Raw genomic sequence first — 23,994 nt, forward strand, 5'->3', positions numbered from 1 at the left:
ACTCATGACCGGCACCATTCCCTGCTCCTGCACGCAGATGCACTCCTCCACCTGCACCTGCAGGTGCTGGAAACCGGCTGTCATCCCCGTCTCTCGTCCTTGGGTCTTTGACTGCATCAGGTCTCTGGGTGGGTGTGGAAATTCCAGGAATCCGGGACCCATCTGGGCGGCAGCTGGTTGCTGGGGCCGGTCTGCCCCCCGACCGTCCGGCCCCTCGGCTGCTCCTACCTCCACCTGCTGTACCAGAGCGGCTGTGTGGTGCTCACCAGTGTGTGTCCCATAAGCCTCATCGCTAAAGAACCCGAGGTGATAGCCTCTGCGATGGTGGAGGGTTTGGGAGATAGCAATGATGGAAAGTCAGTGTCCTCATCGGACCCTAAGTCCACGATCCGCTGGGTTGCTGTGTCATGTCCGTCTGTCCTCTTTGCGCTGGTTCCCTTGGTTGCTGTGTCATGACTGTCTGTCCCCTGTGTGCTGGTCCGCTGTTTTGTGGTGTCATGTCTGTCTCCTCTGTGATGGTCCCCTGGGTTGTGATGTCACGTCTGCCTGTCTCCTCTGTGTTGGTTTCCTGTTTTGTGGTGTCATGTCTGTCTGACTGCTCCGTGTTGGTTTCCTGTTTTGTGGTGTCATGTCTGTCTGTCCCCTCCGTGTTGGTTTCCTGTGTTGTGGTGTCATGTTTGTCTCCTCTCTATTGGTCCCCTGTTTTGTGGTGTCATGTCTGCCTGTCTTCTCCGTGTTGGTTTCCTGTTTTGTGGTGTCATGTCTGTCTGTCTCCTCTATGTTGGTCTCCTGTGTTGTGGTGTCATATCTGTCTGTCTCCTCCGTGTTGGTTTCCTGTGTTGTGGTGTGTGGTAAACCACTGAACATGTATTATTGTACGCTGACATTGTACTCCAGTTATTACTGTAAATCCCGGCCTGCTGGCTCCACCCAGCAGGCTCTGTATAAAAGTGTACACTCTCCTGCACTGCCCCCATTCTTGGGTCCAGCTGCTGAGGCTTTACATCTAGCACAGTAAAGCCACAATAGTTCACCATTCGTTGCGTGGTCATTGATGGTACATCAATTTATTGTGCTAGAATTTTGAAGATGAACATCTTACTCAAGCCAGATCACCTAGAGCTGAACCCACACGCAGCCGACGCCACAGCGACTTTCGAGCACTGGCTAGACTGCTTTGAAGGCTATCTCGGAGCATCCACCAAAGTCATCTCAGACCCACAGAGGCTCCAACTACTCTACGCACGAGTGAGCCCACAAGTCTTCCTCCTCATTCGGGACGTTTCCACCTATACAAAGGCGATAGAACTACTAAAAGGACAGTATATCAGGACTGTAAATCAGGTGTTCGTCAGGGTACCTCCTGGCCATGAAACAGCAACTCCCCGGGGTGTCTCAGGATGATTTCCTGTGTGCCTTGCGGCTACTTGCCAGAAACTGCAGTTGCCAGGCGGTGTCGGCAGTCCAACACACGGAGCTGCTGATCAGAGATGCCTATGTCACGGGCATTAAGTCCAACTACATCCGCCAGCACTTATTAGAAGGAGGGTACACTCGGCCTCACAGAGACAGTACAGCTCGCAAACACCTTAGAAGTGGCCTCCTGCAACCTCCTGCAACCTACACGCCTGACGGCGCGGCACCCTCGTGGTCGTCATTAGCCCCACCATCATCCCACCCGGGTGTACCGCCTGTGCCACGCGGCAGCCAGCTAGCTTCGGAGACCCCAAATGCTACTTTTGTGGCCAGAACAAGCACCCCAGCCTAGCACGGAGTGCAACCTGCAACGGGTGTGGCAAGAAGGGCCACTTTGCCACCGTTTGCCAGGCTCGCTCGGTTGCTGCCGTTTCTAGGCCCAGCATTGCTACTGCAGCATCCCCCACGTGCGATAAAGGGGCGGTGGCATCTTCGCCGCCGCCCGCCACGTTTGGCCCGTGGGCGCCGCCATCTTGGATGTCGCCCGCCATGTGCACCCCGTGGGCGCCGGCATCTTTGGCGCCATCTTGGAATGCACCCCAAGACCCCTTCTCGCCTGGCCGTACGCTGGCCGCCGATACCTCCGCCACCGCTGACCGGCCCTTCTACCTTCCGCAGCTCACCTCCATCAGCCTCGACTAGTCCTCGCAAAATCGCGGCCGCTACAATGACTGTACGGATCAACGGGCACGAGACGACCTGCCTTTTCAATTCCAGGAGCACGGAGAGTTTCATACACCCAGCGACGGTAAGGCGCTGCTCCCTCCCGGTTCTCCCCGTGACCCAGTAAATCTCTCTGACCTCTGGATCCCATTCCGTACAGATCCGGGGGTACTGCGTCGCGACCCTCTCGATACAGGGCGTAGAGTACAGTAACTTCAGACTCTGCATCGTCCCCCATCTCTGCGCTGCCTTGTTACTGGGTCTCAATTTCCAGTGTCACCTCCAGAGCCTCACCCTAAAGTTTGGCAGACCCCTGCCCCCTCACCATCTGTGGCCTCATGACCTTTACGGTCGATCCGCCCTCGCCCTTCGCAAATCTCACCCCGAACTGTAAGCCCGTCGCCATGAGGAGCAGGCGATACAATGTCCAGGACAGGACCTTTATCAGGTCAGAGGTCCAACGACTTCTGCGGGAGGGGGTCATTGAGGCGAGTAACAGCCCCTGGAGAGCTCAAGTGGTGGTCGTTAAAACTGGGGAGAAGCACCGGATGGTCATCAACTACAGTAAGACGATCAACCGGTACACGCAGCTCGATGGGTAGCCCCTCCCCCGCATATCTGACATGGTCAACCAGATTGGGCAGTGTTGAGTCTTCTCCGTCGTTGACTTGAAATCCGCGTACCACCAGCTCCCCATCCGCCTGGAGGACCACTAATACACGCCTTCGAGGCAAATGGCCGCCTCTACCATTTCCTTCGGGTTTCCTTCAGCGTCACCAATGGGTCTCGGTCTTCCAGCGAGAGATGGACCGAATGGTTGACCAGTATGGGTTGCGGGCCACTTTTCCGTATCTGGATAACGTCACCATCTGCGGCCACAACCAGCAGGACCACGACGCGAATCTCCAGAAATTCCTCCACACCGCTAAACTCCTTAACCTTACCTATAATAAGGAGAAATGCGTTTTCTGCACAACCCGCCTAGCCATTCTTGGCTATGTTGTGGAAAATGGAGTCCTAGGGCCCGACCCCAAACGCATACACCTCCTCCTGGAACTACACCACCCTCACTGTCCCAAGGCTCTGAAGCGATGCCTGGGATTCTTATCATATTATGCCCAGTGGGTCCCGAATCATGTGGACAAGGCCCGCCACTCATCAAGTCCATCACTTTCCCCCTGATGACTGAGGCCTGCCGGGCCTTCAATCACATCAAAGAACAAAGAACAAAGAAAATTACAGCACAGGAACAGGGCCTTCGGCCCTCCCAGGCTGCGCCGATCCAGACCCTTCATCTGAACCTGTCTCCCATTTTCCAAGGTCTACTTCCCTCTGTTGCCGCCCGTTCATATATCTGTCTAGATGCCTCTTAAATTATGCTATCGTGCCCGCCTCTACCACCTCCGCTGGTAAAGCACCCACCACTCTCTGCGTAAAAAACTTTCCACGCACATCTCCCTTAAACTTTCCCCCTCTCACCTTGAAATCTTGACCCCTTGTAACTGACACCCCCACTCTTGGAAAAAGCTGGTTGCTATCCACCCTGTCCATACCTCTCATAATTTTGTATACCTCAATCAGGTCCCCCCTCAACCTCCGTCTTTCCAACGAAAACAATCCTAATCGACTCAACCTTTCTTCATAGCTAGCACCCTCCATACCAGGCAACATCCTGGTGAACCTCCTCTGCACCCTCTCCAAGGCATCCACATCCTTCTGGTAATGTGGCGACCAGAACTGCACGCAGTATTCCAAATGTGGCCTAACCAAAATCCTATACAACTGCAACATGACCTGCCTACTCTTGTACTCAATACCCCGTCCGATGAAGGCAAGCATGCTATATGCCTTCTTGACCACTCTATCAACCTGCGTTGCCACCTTCAGGGTACAATGAACTTGAACTCCCAGATCTCGCTGTACATCAATTTTCCCCAGGACCCTTCCATTGACCTTATTGTCCGCTCTCGAATTTGATCTTCCAAAATGCATCACCTCACATTTGCCTGGATTGAACTCCATCTGCCATTTCTCTGCCCAACTCTCCAATCTATCTATATTTTGTTGTATTCTCTGACAGTCCTCCTCGCTATCTGCAACTCCACCAATCTTAGTATCATCTGCAAACTTGCTAATCAGACCACCTATACCTTCCTCCAGGTCATTTATGTAGATCACAAACAACAGTGGTCCGAGCACGGATCCCTGTGGAACACCACTAGTCACCCTTCTCCATTTTGAGACACTCCCTTCCACCACTACTCTCTGTCTCCCGTTGCCCAGCCAGTTCTCTATCCATCTAGCTAGTACACCCTGAACCCCATACGGCTTCACTTTTGCCATCATGGGAAACCTTATCAAACGCCTTACTAATGTCCATGTATATGACCTCTACAGCCCTTCCCTCATCAATTAACTTTGTCACTTCCTCAAAGAATTCTATTAGGTTTGTAAGACATGACCTTCCTTGCACAAAACCATGCTGCCTATCACTGATAAGTCTATTTTCTTCCAGATGTGAATCAAGGCGGACATTGCCAAAGCCACGATGCACGCAGTCGGCGAATCCTTCCCATTTCAGGTGAAGAGCGATGCATCGGACGTGGCTCTGGCTGCCACCCTCAACCAAGTGGGCAGGCCCGTGGCTTTCGTCTCCTGTACCCTCCATGCCTCCAAAATTCTCCACTCCTCTGTCGAAAAGGAAGCCCAAGCCACTGTGGAAACTGTGCGACATTGGAGGCATTACCTGGCCGGCAGGAGATTCACTCTCCTCACTGACCAACAGTCGGTTGCCTTCATATTTAGTAACACACAGCGGGGCAACATTAAGAACGACAAGATCTTGAGGAGGAGGATCGAACTCTCCACCTGTAACTACGAGATTCTGGATCACCCCGGGAAGCTCAATGAGCCCCCAGATGCCCTATCCCGCGGTACATGTGCCAGCGCACAAGTAGACCGACGTCGGGCCCTCCAGAACGACCTCTGTCACCCGGGGGTCACCCGGTTCCTCCACTTTATCAAGGCTCGCAACCTGCCTTACTCCATCGAGGAGGTCAGGTCCGTGACCAGGGACTGCCAGGTCTGCGAGGAGTGCAAACCGCACTTCTACCGGCTGGACAGAGCGCATCTGATGAAGGCCTCCTGCCCCTTTGAGCACCTCAGCGTGGATTTCAAAGAGCCCCTCCCCTTCACTGACTGCAACGTGTACTTCCTCAACATCATTCATGAGTACTCCCATTTTCCTTTCGCCATCCCATGCCCCGACATGATGTCTGCCACGGTCATCAAGGCCCTACACAGTATCTTCACTTTGTTCAGTTTCCCCACCTACATCGACAGTGATCGGGGTTCCTCGTTCACGAGTGATGAGCTGAAGGGCAGCATGGTGGCACAGTGGTTAGCATTGCTGCCTACGGCGCTGAGGACCTGGGTTCGAATCCCGGCCCTGGGTCACTGTCTGAGGAGTTTGTGCATTCTCCCCGTGTCTGCGTGGGTTTCACCCCCACAACCCAAAAGATGTGCCGGTTAGGTGGATTAGCCACGTTAAATTGCCCCTTAATTGGAAAAAATAATTGGGTACTCTAAATTTATTTTTAAAAATGAGTGATGAGCTGCGTCAGTTCCTGCTCATCAAGGGCATCGCCTCGAGCAGGACGACCAGCTACAACCCCCGGGGGAACGGACAAGTGGAGAGGGAGAACACGACGGTCTGGAAGACCGTCCTGCTGGCCCTTTGGTCTGGGAGTCTCCCGGTCTCCCACTGGCAGGAGGCCCTCCCCAATGCGCTCCACTCCATCCGGTCGCTCCTGTGCACTGCTACCAATGAGACCCCTCACCAACGTATGTTTGCCTTCCCCAGGAAGTCCACCTCTGAGGTCTCGCTCCCGACCTGGCTGACAGTTCCTGGGCCCGTCCTCTTCCAGAAGCATGCGAGGAGCCATAAATCAGACCCCCTCGTCGAAAAGGTCCTCCTCCTCCATGCAAACCCACAGTACGCCTACGTGGTACACCATGATGAGCAGCAGCAGGACACAGTCTCCCTCTGGGATCTGGCTCCACCCAGCAGGCTCTGTATAAAAGTGTATGCTCTCCTGCACTGCCCCCATTCTTGGGTCCAGCTGCTGGAGGCTTTACATCTAGCACAATAAAGCCACAATAGTTCACCATTCGTCCCGTGGTCATTGATGGTACATCATGGTGTCATGTCTGTCTATCTCCTCAGTGTTGGGGTGAGGGGTGGGGGAAGGGGTTGGGGTGAGGGGTTGGGGTGAGGGGTCGGGGTGAGGGGGTGGGGTGATGGGTGGGATGTGGGGCTGGGGTGAAGGGGGTGAGGGGTAGGGTGAAGGCTCAGGGTGAGGGGCAGTGTGATTGGGCAGGGTGAGAGGGTGGGGTGTAGGGGTGAGATGTACGGTGGGGTTGGGGTGAGGGTTGGGGTGTGAGGGTGAGGGGGGAGGGTGTGGTGCTGGGTTGAGGGGTGGGGGGTGAGGGGGTGGGGTGTGAGGGTGAGGGGGTGGGGTGTCGTACTGGGGTGAGGGTATGATGTGAGGGGCGGGATGTGGGAGTGGAGTGAAGGGGTGGGGTGAGGTGTGGGGCTGGCATGAGGGAGTGGGGCGAGGGGTGGTGTGTAGGGGTGGGGTGAGGGGCGGGATGAGGTGTGTGGTGAGGGGATGGGGTGAGGGGGTGGGGCTAGGCAGGGGGTCTCACTTGGTGGTGCGCCCCCGATCTCGACATGGGCAACCTTCCGGTCCTCGGGTCCACCAGCTACATCCAGTGGCATCTGTTCATGCAGAGTGGGCAGCACGGTAGCATGGTGGTTAGCATAACTGCTTCACAGCTCCAGGGTCCCAGGTTCGATTCCCGGCTGGGTCACTGTCTGTGTGGAGTCTGCACGTCCTCCCCGTGTGTGCGTGGGTTTCCTCCGGGTGCTCCGGTTACCTCCCACAGTCCAAAGATGTGCGGGTTAGGTGGATTGGCCATGCTAAATTGCCCGTAGTGTCCTAATAAAAGTAAGGTTAAGGGGGGGGGGGTTGTTGGGTTACGGGAATAGGGTGGATACGTGGGTTTGTGTAGGGTGATCATTGCTCGGCACAACATCAAGGGCCGAAGGGCCTGGACTGTTCTATGTTCTATGAGTGAGGGGGCGCAATTCAGCTGCACCCCTCCGGGTTTCTCCCGCTCTCGGTGGTTATGGGCGCTCTTATCCTAGGGTGGGGGGTACACAAACATCAGCATTGTTAGGCGGTCCAACGCATGTAGCCCAGCAATTGGGTCTATGTTGGCATAGGTTCACAGGGCATCCGGCCAATGCGGCTGGCATGGGTGGGTGCAGCCATGTGGGTCACGGCTGGGGTTGTACCGTCCCCCGGGGAAGGGGGGTCGGTGTCACATGTGTGGGGGGTAGGGGGGTTGGTGCCATGGGCACAGAACTGGGTACTCACCCTGGCTGCCCTGGGTAGGTCGTTCATCCTCTTGCGACACTGCTCATCTGTCCTGAGTGTCAGCATAAAGGTGCTAACGGCATCATCCACCTCCCTCCACATACGTCAGGTATTGTTGGCTGCGGCCTTGTGGCTGGGTCGGAGGTACAGGTTCCCCCTCTGCTCGACGGTGTCCAGGAGCGTTTCGATGTTGCGGTCCCTGAACCTGGGCGCTGCGCGGTGGGTGGCCAACTTGAAGCGTTGGCTATGTGTGGGGTCAATTACGCGGCGCGCATGTCTGACGCTAGTTAATGTGGACATGCCGAATTTCCTTAGTTTCCTGAGGAGGTACAGGCGCTGTTGTGCTATCTTGGTGGTAGTGTCGATGTGGGTGGACCAGGACAGATTTTTGGAGATGTGCACCCCTAGGAATTTGAAACTGCTAACCATCTCCACCTCAGCCCCGTTGATGTTGACAGGGGTGTGTACAGTACTTTGCTTCCTGAAGTCAATGACCAGCTCTTTAGTTTTGCTGGCATTGAGGGAGAGATTGTTGTCGCTACACCACTCCACTAGGTTCTCTATCTCCCTCCTGTATTCGGACTCGTCGTTATTCGAGACCCGGCCCACTATGGTCGTATCGTCAGCAAACTTGTAGATGGAGTTGGAACCAAGTTTTGCCACGCAGTCGTGTGTCTACAGGGAGTAGAGTAGGTGGCTAAGCACGCAGCCTTGCGGAGCCCCGGTGTTGAGGACTATTGTGGAGGAGGTGGTGTTGTTCATTCTTACTGATTATAGTCTGTTGGTCAGAAAATCGAGGATCCAGCTGCAGAGTTGGGAGCCAAGTCCTAGGTTTTGGAGCTTTGATATGACCTTGGCTGGGATTATGGTGTTGAAGGCGGAGCTGTAGTCAGTAAATAGGAGTCTGATGTAGGAGTCCTTGTTTTCGAAATGAAATGAAAATGAAATGAAACGAATGAAATGAAATGGAAATTGCTTATTGTCACAGGTAGGCTTCAAATAAAGTTACTGTGAAAAGGAAAAGCCCCTAGTCGCCACATTCCGGCGCCTATTCGGGGAGGCTGGTACGGGAATTGAACCGTGCTGCTGGTCTGCCTTGGTCTGCTTTAAAAGCTAGCGATTTAGCCCAGTGTGCTAAACCAGCCCCAAGATGCTCTAGGGATAAGTGTAGGGCCAGGGAAATGGCGTCTGATGTGGACAAGTTGCAACGGTATGCGAATTGCAGTGGATCAAGGCGTTCTGGGAGTATGGAGGTGATGCGCCTCATGATCAACCTCTCGAAGCACTGCATTGCGACTGAAGTCAGGGCCACCGGACGGTAGTCATTGAGGCACGCTATCTGGTTCTTCTTTGGTACCGGTATGTTGGTGGTCTTTTTGAAGCAGGTGGGGACCTCGGAGTGGAGTAGGCACAGGTTAAAGATGTCCATGAATACCTCTGCCAGCTGGTCCGCGCAGGCTCTATGTGCACAACCAGGGATCCCGTCCGGGCCCGTCGCCTTCCAAGGGTTCACTTTCAGGAAGGCAGATCCGACTTTGGAAGCTGTGATGGTGGGTATGGGTGAATTATGGGCCGCTGGGGCACTCGACAACGGATTGTTGGTTACCTGCTCGAACCGAGCATAGAATGCGTTGAGTTTAACGGGGAGGGGTGTGCTGCTGCCAGAGATACTGCTCGGCTTCGCTTTGTAGCCCGTTACGTTGTTTAGTCCTTGCCACAACCGCCGAGGGTCTGTCTGTGTCGTGGAAATCATAATAAAGATAAATTCCTCGAGGTTCGATTTAAGGAAATTTATTGACACAAATATATTTGTGGAGAGAGAGCATTCCAGCTGCAAAAAGCTAGTGCATTTCTCTCTGAGTTATGCAGTCGAAAACCATTATATTTATAGTGTGAACTAAACAACTTTGAAGAGATAAAGCTTGGGAGCATACGCAAGAGGAAATATGATTGTTTTGCACTTGGTTTAAAAACAATTCGAGTACGCATTTTGTTGTCCTTCGGAAGAACAACTTATTATCATAATAAGGCCAGTACAACATACAAAGCAGTATTTAGTTTACATTACCTGACGTACTTAATTTTGCTCAAAAGCAGTGTTAAAATATAGTCAATATTCCCAGCATGCTTCTAAATTGGTAACTCATTAACTTCCCTTCCACTATTCCCTCCTTGTTGATCTTTTGATCAATACCTTTTAGTAAATTATCGTGTCCTCCGTAGAGCAGGGTGGTTTATTATGTATGGAGAACGGATGTATGACAGTTCCCTGCGTGTTATGAGCCTGGTAGCAAGGAGGCAAGGTGGCTAGGGCTGTGCTCCCTTGTCAGTACAATAAAAATATCTTGCACAATATTAAAACAGTAACCATACGACAAACAAGATTGCAATAGTGATTATAATCCAGAACACAATCCTCTGTTCTGACGATCCTACCATCCAAAGCCAAAGTCCCATCCCTCATTTTTGTGTAATCTTGTCACTTCTCTACGAATGTGATCCACCAGGTTATCAATTTTCTCTGAGTTATCAGGGATGTATGTGCAACAGTCAAGTATCTCCCTTTTCAGCTAACAAGAAATCAAGGGCCATTCTATTCTGCAGGGCAACTGCTCTTATAGCAACCATCTCAGTTTCTATCTGGTTAACAGCTTCTGCAGTGTCATTAGCTACCCGCTCAACGATGTCTCATAGTTCGCGAAGTTCGTATGCAATAGTGGCTATTCCTAATGGTGGTATCATTATTCCCAGCGTTTGTGCCCATGTCATAACACTTTGTGTCATCCTGTGATGGGGATGGTCCTGCAATTGCTGAATGTGATGCACATAACGGAATACCTATCCCAAATAGCAGGAGCCTTCCCATTTTTCTGGTATGGCCAGAGATAAAATACGTGCCGTTATATGCGGTCAGGTTTCCTTTTATATCAGCCATCATTAGTCGAATCGATCCCCTTCCCAGGAGCCTCCACTAGTTTGATTTTCAACTCCTGACCAATCAAAGATGAATAGTCCTTTAGCTGTAAGGTGGAACATAGGGGTTGCCAATTCAAGGGCTGATCACACTCACTCGTGCCTACTGAGTGGGTCCCATATGTTTTGATTCTTAAAGCATATACTTCCTTTTGGGACTCCAGTATAATTGGGAAGGATCAACCAGGGTGGTTGACGTGTTACATTAAACCTATTCCTCAAATCTATTCATATCGTATCAAGCTGATCTCCAATCTAACATATTCTGTGTATCTTCACCACGTCCTGTACTATTTTGTCTTAGAGCCCATTCTGCTCTGTCTTTACTGGTGAATGGGATGGGTCGCACAGGGAAGGCCTCCCCCGAGCATCTGGGAATTTGTGGACTAACCCAACAACTGGATTTATTGACCATCTCTGCGTATGAGTGAGACATGTATATCAAAGTGTTAGTGTTCAGTTTACCCTCTAAATGATGTTGGATTAATATGATAATATAAAAACATCAACGCCGTCATTCTCTTCAGGTCAGCGTTTTGCTTGTACTCTCAAAGTTCCGTATGATGTAGTTTACACGAGTTGCGTGGATACCATCTGGCTTTTCGTTTATTTTAATGGCTGTTCGGGTTGTTAACAGCACTTGGTAGGGTCCATCCCACCTCGGAGAAAAATAATCTTTGTTTAGTGCTTTTACATATACTTGATCACTAGGTTTAAAGGGTGTGTATTTCCCTTTTTTGGATGCATCTGAGCCTTTTGCACCTTTTCATGTTTTTTTTTCTTTTTTTCAGCGGTTTCACACATGGCCTGGGCATACTTTAGTGATGCCTCATCTGATACGGGGTTAAACCCGTATTACGATTTCTCTGATTTCTCAGGGCATACATTACTATGGGTATAGTATCTGACCATAGCAGCCCATTTTGTTGACACACTTTTGTAACTGCAGTTTTAATAGTTCCATCCGCCCTTTCCACCATTTCTGAGGATTGTGGCTGATATGGTATATGCAATTTCCAATCAAATCCCATGGCTTCTGTTCGGGCTTTGGTCAATTTGCTAATGAAATGAGTTCCCCTGTCACTGATAATACCCATTGGTATCCCAATCCCAGGATATTCATCCTTCAACACTTCGGTTGTCTACTTTTCCACTGGCTTATCAACCACAGTAGGCATCACTCCCACCTGTGATCCAGCTATATCCTTACCCAAGATAAACTGTATTCCTGGACAAGATAGTTTCTCTATTTCTCCTACTACCACTTCACCACTCTTCGCTGGACTTTTCAATCTTACCTTATATAATGGAATGCTACACCTCTCACCCTGAACTCCACATACTATCACCTTTTCTGGCAACATTCTTCCCAGATCACACAACTCCTCATCTCTTACTATCAAAGATTGACTAGCTCCCGTATCTCTTAAAATTGTGACTTCTTTACCTTCTCCTCGTGATACAGATGAGTAAACTTTACCCACACAAGTAAATTCTTTAAAAAGATCTTTCTTATGAATCAACTCTTGATCAGGCTGTGCAATCTTTTGCACTTCCTTTGTTTCACTTGGGTTTTCCTTTTCCACTTTAACAAACCCCACTGTCTTATCTTGTTTTACCACATCAACCTTCTCAGTCCTTTTCTTCAACCACCAACATTGTGGCTTTACATGGCCTAGTTTATTACAGTGAAAACATTCGAAACTTTTCGTTTCTTTTCCACCCTCCTGGATTTCTTTTTTAATCTGAGGTACATTCTCCTTAGTATCTCTCATCAGATCACCTTTACCTTTACCACTTGAGTATTTCTCATGTCCCCAGTTTCTATCCCTCACAGGCTGAAACTGATGTTGGAAACCAATCTTTGATTTATGAACTAGTCTCGCAGTTTTAACCCTCCGTTCTTCCTCATGAGTTCTCACTACATCAGAAATTGAATTTTTAAACTCCTCCAAAAGTATAATTTCTCTGAGAGCTTCATACGTTTGGTCTATTTTCAAAGCCCTTATCCACCTATCAAAATTGTCTTGATAGCAACCTGCTTTCAGCCAAGAGCGATGCTCCTGTAGGGAGGCTTGCTCCTGTGCCTGTTTTATCTTTGGTTCTGTTATGGTGGATGGAAGTTCAACTGCAGCAGCTTGCAGTTGTGGCTGCTGTTTGAGAGCCAATTCCTTTGCTGTTTTATCAGCAAATCTATTGTCGCATGAGACTTCATCGTCTGCGGTAGTATGCGCTTCACACATAAAAACAGCTATCTTGCTGGGCAGCTGAACAGCAACTAGTAAATTTAAAAACAATTTGGCATGTTTAATAGGCTGGCCGGAGGAAGTTATGAATCCCCTGTTTTTCCATAATTGGCCAAAATCATGTACTGCCCCAAAAGTGGATCGGGAATCAGTATAAATTATTTTTAGCTCGAATACATGCTTTAGTAAGGGTAAATTATTCGGCCGCTGGAGCAGACATTCATGAAGGCAGAACAAAAGGTTCCACTATCTCAAATGGAGTTACTATTGCATAGCCGGCCAGGAGGGTCATATCATTTGGTCGGTTTGCTGACCCATTGGTGAAAAAGAATATAACTGGATTTTCTAGTGGGTGACTCAATAAATCAGGTCGAGGGGTTGTGGTGGCTTCAACCAATAGTAAACAGTCATGATCATACATATGTTCTGTTTCCGAGGGTGCGGGCAAGAGTGTTGCAGAGTTGACAGCTGGCACTCGCTTGTAGGTACAGTTGGTTTTAGAGAGGATTACTCCGTACCCAGTGTGTCGAGCCGCAGTAAAATGCTAAGTTGCGGATGAATTAAGCAGCTGCAAAACTGATTTTTTTCTACAATGGCTGCTGTGGCTGCTACTGCTCTTCAGCAACTTGGCATACCCTTTACCACAGCACATAGGGTCACCAAGTAATAGGTATGGGATCTTTTCCCTCCTTAATGCTCTTGCACCGGACCCCTGTTGCAAATCACACAGCTTCATTCACATAAAGAGTAAAGGGCTTGCTGAAATTAGGAAGCCCCAAGGCAGGCTCGCTAATCATGGCTTGTTTCAAATTACGAAATGCTTGCTCCCCCTCTGGTAATAACTGAAGGGGCGTCCTGTAGGGTAGCCTTGCGCAGTGCTGCGTCCATCTCTCTATAATCCGGTATCCACTCCCTGCAATAGCCCACCATGCCGAGGAAGGTAAAGGTTTCCTTTATCGTGCGTGGAGTTGGAACCCTTGCTACAGCCTGTACGCTTTCAGACCCAAGCCTCCGCTGTCCTTGCTGCAGCTGAAAACCCAAATACTGAACTGTCTCCTGACAGAATTGCAGCTTCTCCATTGAGACCCTCTGCCCTCTTTCTGCCAAATGTGATAATAACAAAAGGGTATTCTGTTGACAAACTAGCCCTCCCTCTGAGGCTATCAATAAATCGTCATCATATTGAGGGAATGTTGAGCCTGCAGACAACTGGCGCTCGTCCAAGTCTCTTTTAATACTGTTAATTCCGATATGTAAAGGCAAATAGATATTGACTTTCCGGGTGCAATGGAATGGAGAAAAAGGCTGAGAAAGTATCCGTTGTTGGTGGTATAGAAGACAAAATGACATTTGTGTCCGGCACCAATGGAGCAATAGTGATAACAATTTTATTGATGGCTCTAAGATCTTGCACAAACCACCACTCGTTGGGTCTTCCTACCTTTGGAATGGGGAGTATAGGGGTGTTACAGGGGCTTAATGTTCCCTTCAGCACCCCTTGCTGTAATAGTGCATTGATCACTCCCTCTATCCCTTGTTCCGCTTCCGGTGCCAACCTGTATAGTTTTAAGCCAGGACAGGGCAACGTTCTTCTGTAACTGCACCCTATGCACTGGGGCAGAATGTACTTTTCCAACATGATTTTTATGTTGGGCCCATAGATGGGCCAGGATTGAAGGGAATAAATGATGGCTCTCTCCGGGAGGTTGTTGTTAAGTGCTGTTAAGTTCACCTTAAATGTAGCGGGCCATTGCTCCTCTTTCCAGGTCTCTTTGGCCTCCTGTTTGCCACAAAATTCTATCGGGCAATTTTGTCCGTCCATTTCAATATAAATCCCATGTATTACCTTTGGCCTCTTTGACCTCTTCTATTTGCTTTGCCTGAGCGGGATGTCTTACGGCCAATGTTAAATAGGATTCTGAAGTTAAACCCATCCTAAAAAGGTCCCACTGACTATGGGTCAACTGTACTAACATTCCTAATCCCACAACACCGAAAAATAAAAAGGAGTGATATGCAATGAAGTCTGCTGTCCTAAGTGACTTTGCGTTTGTAAATTGTATGCGTGCTGATCCTCGCAAGCATACCAAGTCGTGCAATGGGTCACTATATTCTCTCGGCTGGACTCTATTAGGTGTTTTAATAGCTGTGCCCAAGGGTCATTAATCTTTTGTCAGACTTCCTGCAGTTTAAAATTTTTTTTTTTAACTGTGGTACTGTAAGGGTTCTCGTTCAGCTGCCAGCATACAACACAGACACAGAGCGATCGGGCACAGGCTCAGAAGTTATTAAATTTTGCAGCTGATGAGCTCGTATTTGAGACAGTTCTATAAACATTCCATTATCAATGCAATGTATTACCGCTCGTAATTTACAGAGTGTCTGTATGCCCCATAGGGTCAGGTGTCGCTAGTTGCGGTACATCCTTCCTGGGGGTTAAATGCTTCTTGGCCCCTTGCATGATTGCCTCTTTCTCTCTATTTGCTAACCAGTGTTCGATGGACTCATTTCCTTCATTAAAATTAGCATCATTATTGGGAACCCAGCCCCCATTTATGCCGGGTGGGACTGCAATACCATTCTTCAAAGCTGGCCAAGATGCACCATAAGAGTATTTTAGAAGCAGCAAAACATCCCCTGGGAGGGGGCTATGAATAGCACACATTTAGGTCAATTTCCAATGATTGATTTTATAGATATTAGCTATTCTTACAGACGTATATTTTCTCTTTGTCAATTCAGAAAAGATCAACTGTCTGCTGAAATGGTTAATGTTTCCTGCAGAATCTAAAGGGTGGAGAACTTGGCATGATGCCATTTACGTCTTTTCACGTAATCTAAAAACTTATTCACATTCAATTACTTTTATTCGTAAAGGCACTGTGGAAGGCATTTTCTTTCTTTTAAACTGATCGTAAATTCCAATGTTTCCGTTCATCGGAGAAATCTCAACAAAAATCACTTAAGTTCTAATCTCTGACTCTGACTCACAAAGACAGACGATAAAAAATACAACCCACTTCATGCTTTGACTAAAATTAATTGGTTAAACAAAACACACAGATTTTCACAGCTCACGAATATCACAATCAAAATTGTCTTGATAGCAACCTGCTTTCAGCCAAGAGCGATGCTCCTGTAGGGATCACGTAAGAGCTCTTCTGTCTCCTCGGAACAGCACTGCGCAACCTTCTTAGCTGGATTCTCCCGCTTGAGTTTCTGCTTGTATATCGGGAGAAGGAGCACAGTCTTATGGTCTGATTTCCCAAAGTGCACTCGGGGGAATGGAATGGTAGGCGCCCTTGATTTTCGAGTAGCAGTGGTCAAGAGTGTTGTCGCCCCTGGTGCGATAGGAGATGTGCTGGTGGTATTTTGGCAGTACACTCTTGAGGTTGGCCTTGTTGAAGTCTCCGGCCACGATGAACAAGGGTGTTCTGTTTCGTAGTTGTTTATGACTGTGTACAGTTCGTCCAGCGCCTTCCTCACTTCTGCCTGGGGTGGGATGTAGACCGCTGTGATAATTGCTGAAGTGAACTCACGTGGAAGATAATATGGGCGTCACTTCACGGTCAGGTATTCCAAGTCTGGGGAGCAGTAGGTCGCCAGGGTCACCATATCCAAGTACCAGGAGGAGTTGATGAGGAGTCACATCCCTCCATCCTTCGCTTTGCCTGATGATGCTGTGCGGTCCGCCCGGTGAATTGAGAAGCCTTCAGGTTGTATGGCACAGTCCGGTGAGGCGGGTATGAGCCATGTCTCTGTGAAACAGAGCACACAGCAATCTCTTACTTTCCTCTGAGAGGTAAGTCTGGTGTTAAGTTCATCCAGCTTGTTTTCAATCGCTTGGACATTTGCCAGGAGTATGCTGGCGAGAGGGGTCTTGAAATCGCGTTGCTTCAGTCTAACCTGCAGACCGCCGCATTTCCCTCGCTTCCTCGGTCGGCGGCTGCTGCTGGATGATCCTGGGATCCAATGGGAGACGTCAGCCCTTTTGGAAGATGGGTGGTTGCGTCTGGCCGGATTCAGGGCGTTGGCGGGGACCAGGGGGCTGTTTACGTATCCGGGGTCGTGTTTGGCAGGGTCCCGGGCGCTGGTTGAGGTAGAGGAGTTGCTAGGGGGGCATGTTCGCGATCCGGATGGGTCCCGGTGTTCCGCAGGCGCGGGAATGCCTTGCAGCGCGTTCGGGTCCTCGCGCGGGGTCTCCGCCGTTTCTGGGGTCCTGGGTCGTGGGAAGGGTTTCCTGAGGCAGGTTGGGCTGTGTCCCGGGGTCTGTTCCCTCCCTGGGTGCTCCTGGGGTCGGATCTCGAAGTGGGCCCGGTCGGGCCTCCATGTGGACTTTTCTTTCTTCCATCACCAGGTAGGTCGAGTTGTTGGGCGGGCCTCTCCAGGTCGGGTCGCTGGGCGGGTCTCTCGGGGTCCCGTTGGGCCAGGTCTTGCTGTCGGGGGTTGGGTCTGGAGCTCCGCAGACTGGGCCAGGTGATCTGGGGGCTAGCGTCATAGTTAGGCCGGGTTGGGAGCTCCGAGGTCCGGGTCGGCTCCAAATCGAGGTCGGGGCTTCACTTCTGGTTTGGGCCGGTTTTTGAATTAAGTGTATTAAAATGGCATTTGATCACATCGAGCTTAATTTCTCCACCAGTCATGCAACGGACCATAAATACGGAAGTCAGGTTTTGCTTGAGCAGCGGCTGATAATACATTTAAATATGATGTTAATCTAGCATGCGATTTAACCACCACATTACGCCCAACGTAGATCTGGGTTTGCCAGTTAAATAGTGGGAAAGGCCAAAAATCAAAATTTGCGCCGAGCACGATTCAGTTTGCCATCTAACAATGGCTAGTTCTGGATCACACCCAAATATGGTAAGCATATCATGAACTCTCATCTGCATTAATTTCAATCTCATTGGCGTGATTGATATCTGAATCGGGTCTACATCGGTGTGTTTGATCTTGGGCAACTGTGCCTGGGGGTAGGAGGAGCGGACGTCAACAGGGAGTGGGAAGGCGGACAGGCTCGGTGTGAAGATCAGCATGGCAGACGCTTCACATGTATCAGATGTGACATGTTTTAATTGTAAACATTTGACATTTCCATTCTCCTGGCTGCAGATAGTACTGGTGCCTCCCCTTCCCTCCCTCCCCCCCCCCCCCTCCACCCCCAGTGCCCACTCAGTGCTCTTCTCTCTTCTTGGTCTTACATAGTCTACTGCTACGTCTAGGTGTGTACCCAAGATGCACATCAGAGGTGGAGGCAGCCTAATACTTTTCACACATTGTAGCCATTGATGCCCTTGGCGGACATCCTCTGCAGGGCCTGGAGTTGCAGGGCTCCAGCCGACTTACCGGTGTCATTAGCTTCGCTTCATCATGCAATCCTCTTCTGCCAGCTGCCCGCAGCCATTGAGATGCACCTGTCAGGAGAGCGGGAATTGGAAGAAGTGGAGACTTCCGTGGTCTTCTTGGTGGCAGGACCTGGGTTGGCCTCCAGCGCTTCCTCCTCCCTGGGTGCCCATAAGGCCCTGGGGGTCTCCATGGGACGGAGCGGCAGCTGGAGGTCTCTGCGCCATGTTGTCAATGCCCTCAACGATGGTCCTCAGTGTGTGGGCCACGCTCTGCCTGAATGCGCACAGACCGAAGGGGCTCAGCAAAGCGATCTCCCAGTCTGCGTTTGGTCTCTCCGATATAGAGGAGACCACATTGGGAGCAGCAAATGCAGTAGACCAAATTAGAAGAGATGCAAGTGAAACGCTGCTTAATCTGGAATGAGTGTTTTGGGCCTGGGATGTTAAGCATGGAAGCCATAAAGGGGCATGTGTTACACCTTCTGCGATTGCACGGGAAGGTGCCATTGTGATGGGAGAGGTACTGGGAATGGTGGAGGAGTGGACTAGATTATCTCGGAAGGAACGGTCTCTGCAGAATGCCGAAAGAGGGAGTGAAGGGAAGATGTGTTTGGTGGTGACATTACGCTGGAATTGGTGAAAATGGCAGAGGGTTATGCTTTGCATATGGAGGCTGATGGGATGAAATGTGAGGACAAGGGGGACTCTATCCTTGTTCTGGGAGGGAGGGGAGGGGGCGAGGGTAGTGGTGCGGGAGATAGACTGCACACTGTTGAAGGCCCTGCCAACAACTGTAGATGGGAAATCACAGTTGAGGAAGAAGTAACACATTTTCGAAGCACCATTTTGGAAAATGGCAACATCTGAACAAATGCGACGGAGTCCAAGGAGTTGAGAGAAAGGGATGGAGTCCTTACAGGGTGTAGGGTGCGAAGAGCTGTAGTACAGATAGCTGTGGGAGTCTGTGAGCCTGTAATGGATATTAGTTGATAGTCTATTGCCGGAAATGGAGACAGAAAGGTCAAGGAAGGGAAGGGAAGTGTCTGAGATGGACCAGGTGAAAGTAATAGAGGGGTGGAAACTGAAAGCGAAGTTGATGAATTTTTCCAGGTCCGGACGACAGCATGAAGTGGCACCAAAAGTCATCAATGTGTCAGTAAAGGAGTTGTGGGAGGGGGCCCGGATAGGCCTGGAATAAGGAATGTTCCGCATACCCCATAAAAAGACAAGCGTAGCTCGGACCCATGTGGGTACCCATTGCTACACCTTTGATTTGGAGAAAATGGGATGAGTTAAAGGAGAAGTTGTTGAGAGATAGAACGAGTTCAGCCAGGCGAGGAGAGTGGTGGTGGATGGGAATTGTCCGGGCCTCTTTTCGAGAAAGAAGCGAAGAGCTCTCAGGCCATCCTGGTGTGGGATGCAGGTGTAATGAGATTGTACATCCACGATGAATAGAATGCGGTTAGGGCCTGTGAACTGGAAGCTCTCAATATGAGGTAGTGCATCAGAGGAATCCTGGATATAGGTGGGGAGGGAATGGACCAGAGGAATGAGGATGGGAGTCAAGATAAGAGGAAATGAGTTCGCTGGGGCAGGAGCATGCTGACACAATGGGCCTGTCGGGACAGTCCTTTTTATGGATTTTGGGAAGTAGGTAAAAGCGGGCTGTCCGGGGTTGGGAGACTGAGGTTGGGAGCCGTAGGGGGAAGGCATCTGGAGGAAATGAGGTCGCTAACGGTGATGGAGATAATGGCTTGATGTTCAGTGATCTGGTCATGGTCCGGGGGAGGGGGGAAGAAGTATCTGAAAGTTGGTGCTCAGCCTCTGCGAGGTAGAGGTCAGTGCGCCAGACGGCACCTTCCCATGCAATCGCAGATTGCAGGGAACACCTGCCCCTTTACCTCTTCCATGCTAAACATCTCAGGCCCAAAACTCTCATTCCAGGTTAAGCAGCGTTTCACTTGCACCTCTTCCAATCTGGTCTATTGAATTTGCTGCTCCTAATGTGGTCTCCTCTATATCGGAGAGATCAAACGCAGACTGGGTGATCGCTTTGCTGAGCACCTTCGGTCTGTGCGCGTACAGGACCCAGACCTTCCCATTGCTTGCCATTTTAACAAAAGATCCTGCTCCCATGCCGACATGTCTGTCCTTAGCCTGCTGCAATATTCCAGTGAAGTTCAACGCAAACTGGAGGAACAGCATCTCATCTTCCGGTTAGGCATGCTACAGCCTTCCGGACTCAACATCGAATTCAACAACTTCAGATGATTAGCCCCAACTAGACCCATTTGTTTTCATCCCATTTCATTTCAACTGTCTCTTACCATTTTTTTCTTTCTTCTCTTTCTTAATATATATTAGAGGGGCAGCATGGTAGCATGGTGGTTAGCATAAATGCTTCACAGCTCCAGGGTCCCAGGTTCGATTCCCGGCTGGGTCACTGTGTGTGCGGAGTCTGCACGTCCTCCTCGTGTGTGCGTGGGTTTCCTCCGGGTGCTCTGGTTTCCTTCCATAGTCCAAAGATGTGCGGGTTAGGTGGATTGGCCATGCTAAATTGCCCGTAGTGTCCTAAAATGTAAGGTTAAGGGGGGGTTGTTGGGTTACGGGTATAGGGTGGATACGTGGGTTTGAGTAGGGTGATCATTGCTCGGCACAACATCGAGGGCCGTAGGGCCTGTTCTGTGCTGTACTGTTCTAATATATCTGACCCCTCTCCCAATCTTTCCTTATTCCTTCTCCCCTTTGCTTCCCCCTTCCCCTCCACCCACATCTCCATCTGTCCCAGTTTTGCCTCTGATGTTAGTCCTCTCTGGGAACTGCCATTAGCACTCTTTTCCCTTGGTTACTGTGCTATTAGTGTGGTGATATGCATCACTGTAATTACACAAGGGATTAATGTAAATATACCACGACTAAGTAAACACTAGAGGGAGCACCAGAGATATTATGACATGCAGACATACAGCTAATGAACACATAGAATAGGACACGACCAATGGGCAGTCAAGACACCCAGAGGTGAAACAACCACAAGGGGACATTACACAACCCATATGTAAGGACAGGGCACACATGCTCTTCGGGCAGCACGGTAGCATGGTGGTTAGCATAAATGCTTCACAGCTCCAGGGTCCCAGGTTCGATTCCCGGCTGGGTCACTGTCTGTGCGGAGTCTGCACGTCCTCCCCGTGTGTGCGTGGGTTTCCTCCGGGTGCTCCGGTTTCCTCCCACAGTCCAAAGATGTGCGGGTTAGGTGGATTGGCCATGCTAAATTGCCCGTAGTGTCCTAAAAAGTAAGGTTAAGGGGTGGGGGGTTGTTGGGTTACGGGTATAGGGTGGATACGTGAGTTTGAGTAGGGCGGTCATGGCTCGGCACAACATCGAGGGCCGAAGGGCCTGTTCTGTGCTGTACTGTTCTATGTTCTATGCTCTGTCTCTTTCCACAGGCGACACTTAGAGAGTAGGACAGGGGCAGATCAGAAGTCTCACACCCACCACGTGGCTGAGATCAGATTGGTTAGTTAGACCGAGTTACTGTAGCATGATTAGCAGGAGAGTCGAACTCATAGAGAACTGTGCTAATGGTTCAATAAATCACATTGAACTTACTTCAAAGTCTGGAGTATCTTTTGGTCAAAGCTGCATCGAGTTGCAGCCTGTGTTATCCCAAAGTACATAACACAACAATTGGCATCCTGTTTCCCTGGGTTTCTGTGGCTATGACTCATTTTTCATCCTCACTCCACAGCATAAATATTCTCCACATTCTCTGACTGTTAGCTTTGACAAAGAGTCATCGGACTCGAAATGTTAGCTCTTTTCTTTCCCTACAGATGTTGCCAGACCTGCTGAGATTTTCCAGCATTTTATCTTTCGTTTCACACCTTTGTACAACTGGCTTGCCTGCTTCTGAGGATTGAAGACAAAGCTACCGCTAGTTCTTGAGAATATAGGAAGATTGGAAAACTAGAAGAAACCTTTGGACAGGAGAATCATACAGCAGAGCTTAATCATATACTTGTTAAATTATCTAAAACAATTCAAAATTCCCTCCATGCCAAATCCAACTGCCGGCTATGTTTCACAAATCTTAAACGTATTCCACATTGAAATGTATTGACTAAATCAACTTAATAAAGTGGAGGATGATTATTTCAGCAGTTCTAACATGTTCATAATCACAGCTTGAGGTTAAATTGAACTTTTAAGGTATCTTTTTAACGCCAGCTATTCATGTTGTCTCAAATTGCAGGAGGGTCAACTGATAGTGCAGCATTTCCAATACCTCCGATGGTCTCCATACAGGGATGTTCCTGAATCGAAGAAATCATTCCTAAATCTGCTGAAGCAAATTGAAAAATGGCAGGAAAAATGTGGAGAAGGACGAATGATAGTTCACTGTTTGTGAGTAATTCAACCATCAACTATTTCCGTGAAATGGGTGATTTTGCAGGTTAAGCGTTTGAGACGGGTAAGTCCAAATGCTAACCATGCAGATTTACTGGTCGAGCAACAGCCATTCAACCAAAAGGCCAGACCTCAGCCAGTATTTGAACTTTCATGTGTATGATTGACTGAGAGATTGTCCAGCTAGTGTTTTATACAAGGCATGGGAATGGGGTGGGGGGGGGGGGGGGGGGGTGGAGAGTAGGATCCAGATTAGTAATGTTCCCTTGCGTGTAAAAATACAGGGCTGTGGACAGTATTACATCAACCTGATTTAAGCCAACAGCAACAGTTAACAACTTGGAAAAGAGTAAATCGAAACAACTTCCCCTTACATAAGATTCTTGATCATGTAAAATGATTGCACAAGAGGAGATATTTTTTAAGGCAAACTACCTTGGAAAATAAACACTACCTTGTCACTTTTAATATACACAATCTCTAGTAAGTGAAACATCTTGTAAAACCTAAATTATGTTTTTTTTAAATAACTTGTTGCTAGACTTGATTGAGGCTCAACAGGTGTTGGCACTGTTTTTGATCGAGGGTCAAAACTGAAGAGTCCAAGTTGGAGATTCAGGGCGCGATTCTCCGGAAAGATTTCTCAGTGTGCTAGCAAGCGGGAATTGCTGCGAGCTTCCCGGTGCTCGGCCCAGCGAGGCCGGCAACACAATTCAACGTTAATTGGTCCACTTAACAAGGCCTCACGGGCTTCTCGCCCCAAATGAAGACTCACCAACCAATTTGCCAAGGGCCGTGCTTGCCAGCCTCCCGCTAACAAGGTCGAGCAGCACTTAAATTGCACTTGCTCAGCCAACCTCAGCCAGCTCGCAATAATGTCGTCCAGGAGACCAGCCCCAAGATTCGGGGAGACTGACCTGAGGAGGCTCCTCGATGTAGTGGAGGCCAGGTTGAATATCCTGTTCCCCTGAGGGTCAGCCATCGGGCAGCCAGTGCTGCCGAGGATGAGATGGCGGTAGCAGTCTGCTCGGGCAGTATGATCAGGAGTACTGGCCTCCAGTGCCAATAAAAGGTCAACGACCTACAGGAGGCAGCACGAGTGAGTAGACAACAATGCCTCCCACCCCCCCACGGGAGCATCCACTCACCAACTCTCCATGCAACCCCCAATCCTCCCTCCAACCCCTTCCCTTTAACCCCCTCCAACCCTCCCTTCACACCCACCCTCCATTCGAACACTGTGAACCACGTATTTGGCTAATGATGTCCCCTCTGTGTCTTCTCAGGAAAAGCTCTCCCATAATCATTGAGAGAGGGCCCAGACTGGCGGAGGTATGCCAGACGTAAGAATCCTCGAGGAGCAGGCCCTGGAGATCTCTGGTGTAGCCGAGGACAGATCGGTCCCCCACGCTGAAGCTGGCGGATGCCGCAGCGGTGAGG

General features: G+C 49.7%; 1 protein-coding gene across 1 annotated transcript in view; it reads left to right on the forward strand.

Annotated features, from left to right (window-relative positions):
- LOC119975033 (receptor-type tyrosine-protein phosphatase U-like) overlaps window positions 1-23,994 on the forward strand; it is a 1,028,343-nt gene that overhangs the window by 987,834 nt on the left and 16,515 nt on the right. The window contains exon 32 of the mRNA XM_038814894.1: window positions 22,400-22,551. Coding sequence (XP_038670822.1) covers window positions 22,400-22,551 — 152 coding nt within the window. The remainder of the gene's footprint in view (window positions 1-22,399; window positions 22,552-23,994) is intronic.

The sequence above is a fragment of the Scyliorhinus canicula genome, chromosome 1 (assembly GCF_902713615.1).
Source record: "Scyliorhinus canicula chromosome 1, sScyCan1.1, whole genome shotgun sequence".
Lineage (NCBI taxonomy): Eukaryota > Metazoa > Chordata > Chondrichthyes > Carcharhiniformes > Scyliorhinidae > Scyliorhinus > Scyliorhinus canicula.